The sequence below is a fragment of the Dipteris shenzhenensis genome, chromosome 13 (genome assembly GCF_047967505.1).
Source record: "Dipteris shenzhenensis isolate YYH24624 ecotype China chromosome 13, Dip_SZ_1.0, whole genome shotgun sequence".
Classification (NCBI taxonomy): Eukaryota; Viridiplantae; Streptophyta; class Polypodiopsida; order Gleicheniales; family Dipteridaceae; genus Dipteris; species Dipteris shenzhenensis.
The window spans coordinates 15,461,486-15,470,943 of NC_141608.1; the positions used below are offsets into that span (position 1 = coordinate 15,461,486).

Consider the following 9,458-nt stretch of genomic DNA (forward strand, 5'->3'; position numbering starts at 1 on the left):
AAAATTATTGTAATAAATGAAATCTTTCATCACACCTACTTAGAGCAAGAAGGGTGTTTCCTGGGTAAATTGATGTAGATTGTCATGAGCGGTCAAGCTCCCATACTCTGCCTGGTGATTTATAGATTTTGGCATCATTGTGTTATTTGTATCACATGGTTGCAGCCTTGACCCCAAATCACCACGATTGATGATGGCTTTCTTAGACATCTTCACCTTTGCTCTAAAGGAAGGTTTGTTGAGGACTTGGAGCTTCATGTGTACTTGTATGTGTGCTTGTTTTTGTGTCCTCGTGTCCGTGTGTGACCACCATTTTTGTTATTAGTTGATGTGATGATTAAGCTATGATGTCAAGCGGAGAGCCACATGGGATGGAGATTTGACAATTTAGAGAATCCAGGAGATGATGAGATGAATCTAATTCCCCTATGATGCATCCACTCACCCTATTTAAGTGGCTAGTACTCATGAAAAAAATAAAACATATTTTTTACTGGGACAAAGATAAGTAACCACATTGTATTGGCCTCCCTTATGTTCCAAAACTAAGGCATGCTTTGATTCCTATGGCCCTTCCACTATAATAACACCTAAGTTTATATCTCGAGGGGTTCACCTAAAAAAAAATTATGTACCACGTGCATTCAAAAGGAGGGGTATTTTAATTTAGATTTGGGAAAAATTTTAACATATTTACAATAAAGGAGGGATTTATTAATTCAGCTCTAGAAAAAAATCTGTTAGTTTATAAGTAAAGAGGGGTGGTTTTATTGAGTACGATATTTTATTTAAGGGGTTTTTTAAATACCCCTTGAATGCACATGATACATAGGGTTTCTTAGTGGTGCACCCCCTGAGGTTTATATATTCTTAAAGTTGTCCCACAATCCCAAAATTGTCAGCACATGAATATAATGCACATTATAGTGTGTTTTATGATCGTAGTTGAGAAAAGATACCAATTTAATAAATGATTGTCCAAATCACTCAAAAGAAAAAAATAATTTCTTGAATGATACATTGACCAATGAAAATACCTTGAAATATAACATATTTATGCAATAAGGATTCTTGAGGGATTTAAATCATTTGATTAAAAATGGTAATTTGAGTCCCGTTAATCAATTCAAATATTTTGATTTGAAATGATGATTTGAATCAATTCAATTGCTTTTTTATACTACATATTATTCTTAAAGCCACCTCATCAATGATTTTTACATTATAAATTGTGGATTGGCCGATGCCCATCACAACGTGGTTTAATGACTACCATGTGATAAGTATTTCTTGTATCTAGTATACAATGCAATGAAATGAGATATGAAGTGGTATATCCTTGGCCCATTCTTGGTCAACATATTACCATATTTTGCCCATAAAAGAGGGTATTCATTTACATCAATCTAAATTCATTTAAAATGTATAGTTTTAATAAAAGAGCTTTTTATAAAAGTCCCAATTATGAAAAAAACATAATCTGAAGGATTATAATAGTAACAAGGATAAGCATATCAAGAGACCATCCTTTTGCAAATTGACCAAGTCAAAGCTAGTTATAGCTCAAGATGAGCAATTCATGTAGTCATAACAAACAAATAAGTTATATTGTTATGCCACTTATTATAAAGGATAGGATTATTCTTCAAGGTAGTCAATGGTAGCAACCTCATGTGAATCTAAGCATCCATTACTTTAGTGACTATATCTCTTACTACTTGCTAATACATGCTTACATAGTCCCGGAATGTGGACGTCTTTAATGTAATTCCCCCAATTGATCTCTCCCAAGTCAAATGGGAACATCTCTTTTTCTTCCATGGAGAGTTGTGCAATTAGGCCTTGAATGTTTGCATTATCAAACCTGCCACAAAAATCATAATTATTGGATTCGAACCATAACCACAAGTGCATAGAAACTTAATAGTACAACAAAAGCGCTTGATCAAAGTTAGTGACCATGTATGGTAATAAAATGATAAATCCTCCCAACAACATGGATCTATCTAACTATTGGAGTTGGTAAATTATTGTTTTTAACTATGCTACCATCTCTATAAATAAGCTAATCATTCATGAGTCCATATTTCAATAATAAAATTGTCATAGACATGACATGTAGCCTCCCACAATGCTTCACACAAAGTTGGTATGCACATATTAGCTAGTAAGGGGCCCTCTAAGATCAAATCTCTATTATTTTCAAAATAGAACACTCCCCATGATAATGGCCCACTATGGCCATTAGTACGTATGGATTGCATTATTGTACCTCAAGGTTGGTGATAATCAATTTGATTACAAAGACCCAAAAACATGCCTATGAGACCAAGTTTGTAGATGCATTTCTCATACAGCAGACAATAGTCTGGGTGGTTATATTACATATGTATTAATTGTGCACATTAAGGTTTAAACTACAAGGGTTGTGCATAAGATAATATTTTTTAATGGGATTCTTCTTGAAATGTATAATCATCACGTAGGCTATGAGATCAAGCTTGTTCATCATACTCTTGTCAATTCATAATACCCATGTAAGTTGGTTGGTAGGTTGGCCACACCACACCCATATGGTCATGCACCTTATCTCCGTGACCATCCAACCTAAAATGGATGCCTCTTTGTAAGCTAAGAGTTATTTCCTCAAAGTAAGATGAAGAGGAGTGCATTTAAGTAAAGGCCATAACCTAGTGGGCAAGATGTGACTCTCCTCCAACAACTCTAGTTTGATCGTAGCCACATGAATGTATCCCTCATCATAGATCTTCATCATGGACAAACTAAATGTATGTTTTTCAGAACATGTGATCACTTCAACACCTAATTAATGATAACGAGAGCGTGTTGCTCATTTATCATTGCTTCAATAACATATATATGCAAGATGCATGCCTCCTTTCTATTGAGTAGATATTTGTAGCTTGTAAGCAAGTAAATATCAAGAAGCTAGTCCGCATGAGGTAATCTCCGATTCCCACACATGCATCTCCAATCATTAATTTACACCTGCACATCTCCTATCATTAATTCCCACATGTGCATATTATACATCTCCAATCATTACACGTGTGCATGTGCATCATTAATTCCCCCGCATGCATCCTCTAGGATCTATCCACCCACACATGCATCTTCTCACGCTTTATCCATACTCAAAACTTAGAGAAATCAACCACGCCACCACGTGTCATTTCTCCTTCAATAAGGCGTGCTACGTGCGTGCTTCTCCTTTTAAAAATTGCGATAGACTTTCAAGGGTGAAAATCTTTACCTTCCTGAATAGAAAGTGTAAGGCTCGTAGATGGTCGTCAGATAGATGATCTGCTCCACAGTTCGATCCTTCATTGAAGGATCCTTCATAAGAACATGCACCATCATGCAACCTGAGTTAGACAATGTTGCACCGCTAGTATGATTGGACTGATCGACGAATGAATTGGATTGATTGGTTGACGAATGGATTACAAAATCGGAGCAAAGTTGGGATCTGCTGTATTCACCCGGTTAGATGTTATCTCCTCCACGAATTTTTTGTTGCTTGAATACGTTTTCATCGGTTCCACCCTTACTGTTCCTCCCGACCTGCGCACATAAGGCTGCTCCGAGAAATACTCATATATGAGTCGAAGGAGATTCTCAAACTTCAATGGATTGATTCCCGAAGAAGTGAATTGAAACACCTCTAAACAAGGTTTGACTGTTCTATGCATCTTGGCCATTACAGCCAGCGTTGCACTCGCAAGCATATCAACGGGTACCTGTAATTGCAAATAGACTCGGCTTATCATCTCATCACGCAACTTGACACAAAAGAGAAGGAAGAAAGAAAGAAATTAACTTACAGACCACATCAAGTATACCGCTGGGATCGACAGGAAGCGAACGTAGTTGCCCCGTCCCATAGCCCAAAATCAGAGGATCTGCCATTCTGCAAGAATGGGTAATCACGAAATGAATCAGTGACTGAATATGGGTTATCATGACGATGCATCAAGCTAGCAGTGTTTGGGCGAACGAATTAGTGCTGCAATGTTTACCTGTTTCCCTGTATCCATCCCGCAAAGGGCTGTTCAAATGTGCTCTCCACCACACTGGGTCGTATAATAGCTACAGGCAACTCTCCTCGGGTCTCGTCGATTATCATCTCTCCCATGGCTTTGGTGAGTTCATACGTGTTTCTCCAGCCGAACATCCTAGCCCTGTTCTTGATCATCCAAATCCAGAAATAAGAATGGATGGAAAGCAACCGTAATGCAGAAAAGATATATGTGGGATGTTGTTTTACGAGATGTGGGTTTGCTAATTAGTTAATCATCAACAGGAGGAAGGAATATTTCGAGAGAAGCTCATATAAGTGGGAAGTTGTTTTACGAGATGTGGGTTTAATAATTAGTTAATCATCAACAGAGGGAAGGAATATTAGCATCTTCTGTTTCTTGTAGCTATAGACGTGATGTTAGTTACCTTTGCAGTCCCAAATCCTTCAATGCTTCGGTTATTTTCTTTAGTTCCTTCATTGCAGTCGATTTTACTCCTACAGTGCCGTTTGCATGTAACGTACGATTATCTTCGCTCAAGATCTCTGCCACTTTCCTCTCTATTACATCCTTTTCAACTTTCCAGCAAAGATCTGGAACATCAGTACTACCGAAGAGTTCTCTGGCAATGCTTTGACCACGTTTGAAGGGGCGTTCAGTAATATGCCCCTCTCGTTGTCCATTCACAAAAGCTGCAAAATCCAGTCAGACGTCAATGCACGCATATCTGTGTTTTGTTTCTTGGATTTTTCGCAAGCATCGTGCCTTAATTAGCAACTCTACTGGTACCAGAACTCGAACTCGTGATCAAAGCCTAAAAGAAGGGAAGAAAAAGCTGCGTCGAGTACCAGTAGATATGTGCAGAAAGAGTTCTATTTCAGCACACGATTGTGCAAATTTCAAAACCCGTGCACTTCCCAGTGTGTTTACGTCAAGGGAGACATCATACCTGGACGCAGTTCCAAAGACACAATAAACGTTTTCGTGATTAAAAAAAGCAGCTTCCTTTTCGCGCTAACAAGTTCAAAACTATGATCAAAGCTCAGTCTCTAACAAACAAAACGACTCCCGATTATTTAAGTCCTCCAAGAACATTAACCTTTCATCAAAGGCTGTGTTGCCAGCTGAGTTTATGACAATTTGCAGCCTGGTAACCATTTCTCTCTTTGCACTCTCGTGGAGTCCCAGATCATCCACAGTGACATCGCCTGCAACAGCTGTTACTTTTTCCATCATGAACTCCTCGTATGCACTGCCGTAGTGTTCGCGGAGCGATTCGAACAATATCGAGTCAACAATCTGATTTGCGAGAACAGAACGTTAAAATGTGCAGATAAAAATAAGGGGAACAGGCAATTGATGTTCAAGAGTTAAGGCATTCTTTGGCAGTCCTCCAAACGCGAACCACGGTCATCAATTCTATGGAATCCGGGTATCTGCGTATTCTTACACAGCGCCTACGTACAATACAATCAGGGAAGAACAAAACTAGAATGTGATTAAGCTTTCTCCTTTTTAAGCCATGTGTTCATACGGTACGCCATTGTCCTACAGTACATTAACGTATGATTCTGTAAAAATGATATGGTTACCTCTGATTTCAATTTTCTCTGAGCAGTCTGAATGTCCTTAGATCTAATGAGGAGGTAGAGTTGCCCGACGTCGGGCTGAATCTGAAGGGTTCTCTCGATCAATACTGTAGAAGAAACATGCACAACGTTAAATATTTATCCGCAGCTGGATTAGACTGAGAGAGCTTTTGCTTGGTGAGCCTAGCTAAGGCCGCTACCTTTAGCAAGAAAGCCTGTAGCTCCAGTGATGAGAATATGTTTGCCCCTAAGAAACTCTTGTATGCCCAGGCCAACCTGCCGCAACTCGTTAGGAGCAGCAATCACGTCTTCCTTCATGGCTAGACCAGCCTGCTCCATGAATGAAAACTACTGTGAAGCAAGAGGAATGGAGCGAGAGGATCAATACGTGAAGATCACAATGAAATGTGTGAAACTGAGAGCACAAGACTGTCTTTTATGGATTCTGAAAGCAACTATTACGAATTGTGCATGCAAGTGAAATGGTCGTATCCTCTAGGTAGAAAAATCTCTCCATATTTGATACAAAGACGTCTTAGCTACAGAGCAGTGTATTATATTTACGCACGAGCCCTCGCAGTTGTTCTATCACATTGAGATTGTAATAACTTGTCACATCTGCATTTATTTGCGTTCTTTTGTCACTCAATTGTTTGGTGGTGTTTCAAACCTCTTAAACACAAAATCTGTTGCGTCGGGAACAACGTATCCATTGAATCATTTTCAGGCAATTGTCGTGGCTGTGAACTGTTCTACTTCCAAAGTTCACTTTAATCATAACCAGCATAATCCAGCTCACCATTTGGGTATCTTTGTACTAGCTCGATTCTCTTAGGACCCTTTGATCAAATGTGTTATGTTTCTCATCAACGTTTGCTATGAGAAAATGAACGCCTTGTGACCACATTACATTGAAGAATTATACTGAATATGAAATCAAAAAGAAGAAAACATAGTTTTTCACATGGTCAATGCTATTTTGCACTTCTCATCATGAGAACCATTAAAGGAAGAGACTCACCATTGGAAATTTCTTGTTCCTTACTACTCATGCAGATAAGTCTCCGCTCTGTTAGAGTAGAATCTTAGAGCCACGTAGTTTTGCATTTGCTTGATAATAGAGATAAATCTTCCAAATACCTAACCTCTATTTTGTTTCTTCTTCCGTCTTTCTCTCATTTCTTTTTGCCTCTTTGTATCTTTCAATCTATTTCTCTTTTTCCTTGGAATTGTAGGGACAAAATGTGTTGTAACGTCATCTTTCTTTCCCTACGCTCCATGCAAGGTGTTCATATTGCTAATATGGTGTACTTTTTCATTTCTAGGTATGTGAGCTCAAAGGAAATAGATCCCACCATGCTTGAGAATGCTCAAGTTATGTTAGTAAAGGTGGTTTGTTTAGTGGAGGAGACATTTCCACGTTCTATTCTCACAAGCCAACTACATTTTATAGTGCATTTGCTGGATGAGATTGCTATATGCAGTACTATACATGCACGATTGTTGTTCTTCCTCGAGCGCTTCATGAAGACCTTGAAGGGCTTCGTGAGACAAAATGCAAGACCCGAAGGTAGCATGGCCAAGGGTTGGTTGGTACAAGAGTCACTTGTATATATTTCTGAGTTTCTTGTTGATGTGGATAGCTCTCTCCCATGGCTATGGAGAGATGATGAAGACCTAAGGATGACCTCTATTGTGCCTCAAGGGAAAGGACGCAACAAAGTAATAGACACGGAGTTGCATAATAGTATCAACCTCTATTGTGTGCTTAATAATGATGTGATGAAAAGATGGGTGACAAGATACGAGGATGCAAAGGCAAGAAGACAAGAAGAAAGGGCCCTCTTTCGTACACACCATGGATCTCATATGCCATACCCTCAGTATCTAAGAGCACTTCCAAAGGATACTCATGTGGATTGGCTACTTGATGAAATGGAGAAAGCAGAGAAAGATGAGGGGATGCATATCACAATGGAAGAATGGGAGTATGCTAGGGGATGCATGAGCAAGGTCGGTATATAGAATGTTATGCATAAGTTAGGAGCTGTCAATAATTTAGATTCTTATTTAATTAATTTTTTCTTGGTGTAGTGTATTATGTTCAATGCTATATGGTGTGAGGGCAAGCATTTTCGAACACAACGGATTGATGATAAGAGAAACACACAAGATTGTGGCGTCATTGCTAGCTTTGAGGGAGCCAATGGAGCCATGGATGATTATTGTGGCATAATCCAAGATATTATTAAGCTTGACTTTTGATGCTTCTTTGTGTATGTTTTGGATGTAAAGTGGTTTAAGGACGTGGTGGAAAGAGGCCCTAATGCAACAATCAAACGCCATGCAAGTGGCTTTGTAACTATTGACTCCACAAAGTTTTGGCAACGTAGGAAGGACACACTAGTACTACCGCAACAATGTGAACAGGTATGGTGCACACATATAAAAATTCTCGCTTTTAAATATTTGATACCTTCAATGCAAGGAAAATAACATGATTGTATTTGTGTTTGAATTAGGTTGTCTATCAACCAATGGTGGATAATAATAGATGGTGGCATGTCATACCTATTATGCCACGTTCCAAAGTGATGTATAGTACATTTACTAATATGGAGCGTATGGAGGATGATCATGGCCATGGAGGTGATGATGACCATGATACGAGAGAGGAGGATGATCATGAGATAGGAGATACAAATATTGAGGCCATTACCCATGAGGATGAGCCTACCATTGGTGATGCTGATTTCGATGAGCACGAGTAGCACAAGTAGTAGTGGGTTGAATGTATTTGCAGATCTAAACACTTGTTTGGATTTTGAAGTAGATAGTTTGGCAAGGGTTGATCTCATTGAGGATGAGATTGAACCGTAGCCCATCATTGATATTGGCAAAACTATTTTACATATTATCTCATTCTCCTCACCTCACTTAATTCTTGTATATGTGGGCTTGCAAAAAAGCATTGATGTTTTTGTTAAAATTATGTGCTTTGGTAATCATGGGCAATGTTTGGAAAGCAGTGATGTACACCAAAATCTCACTTTCTGTATTCTTTGTTTTGTGTCTAAATACACGTCTAGATACGCGTCTAATTCTCAGTGTAGATGCACTAATACACGCGCAAATAGATGCACTGATAAACGCCATGTTAAACAGGCCCGTATTTTCTCAGTGTAGATGCGCTAATAGATGTGTTAATACACGCGCAAATAGATGAACTATTAGACGCGCTATTAGACGCACCCGTAATTTCTCTATTCAAGCAACGCCTATAGATGCGCTCGCTATTTTGCGCGTCTATCAAGCACGTCTACAGTTGCTTTGTGTTGTTGTGTCATGGGGTGTGGTCCTAATTTATCTCATCAAGAATGTATAGTCAACTCAAACGTAATTTGTATGAGCCTTAAAATCACTTATTTTAAAACTTGTGCAAAGTATCAGGCTAATCAAGTACCATTTGTATGGTGAAAAAATAATGTTCTCATTTTCTTACCATACATAACCTATGAGCATAGGAAAGCATAACTTGTTGGTGCTCTATATTCACCATGAAATGGTAACCGATGTGCATGATACTTTGAACTCACATTAAAATAAGTGATTCTAAGGCCTATACAAAGTTTTGTGTCCATCGGGTGCCATTTGCATGGTGAAGAAAGAACCTTTCCTTGCTTTTCACCATGCATGACACAAGAGCATGATAGGAAAACATGCCTTGGTAGTCTTCTAGCCATGAAAATAGTATCCAATTGGCATAGTACTTTGCATGGGACTTAAACTAGGTGATTTTAAGGCCCATGAAAAGTATCATGTTCATTAG

At 38.7% G+C, this 9,458-nt stretch overlaps 1 protein-coding gene across 2 annotated transcripts; it reads right to left on the bottom strand.

The window, feature by feature from the left end:
• Positions 1-1,490: 1,490 nt before the first annotated feature.
• LOC147895080 (fatty acyl-CoA reductase 2, chloroplastic-like) lies at positions 1,491-6,140 on the bottom strand. Of its 2 annotated transcripts, XM_087383729.1 has the most exons (10): positions 5,830-6,140; positions 5,633-5,736; positions 5,140-5,339; positions 4,889-4,989; positions 4,468-4,732; positions 4,041-4,202; positions 3,850-3,931; positions 3,504-3,761; positions 3,275-3,357; positions 1,491-1,864 (listed from the first exon to the last, which is right to left on the bottom strand). In XM_087383729.1, exons 1-10 carry the CDS (start codon positions 5,966-5,968, stop codon positions 1,696-1,698), a joined length of 1,563 nt encoding a protein of 520 aa, XP_087239855.1. In that variant the 5' UTR covers positions 5,969-6,140; the 3' UTR covers positions 1,491-1,695. The 2 variants fall into 2 exon arrangements, with proteins under 2 accessions (XP_087239855.1, XP_087239856.1); XM_087383730.1 differs by lacking the exons at positions 1,491-1,864; positions 3,275-3,357 and having other exon boundaries at positions 3,623-3,761; positions 3,846-3,931.
• Between the last annotated feature and the right edge of the window lie 3,318 nt (positions 6,141-9,458).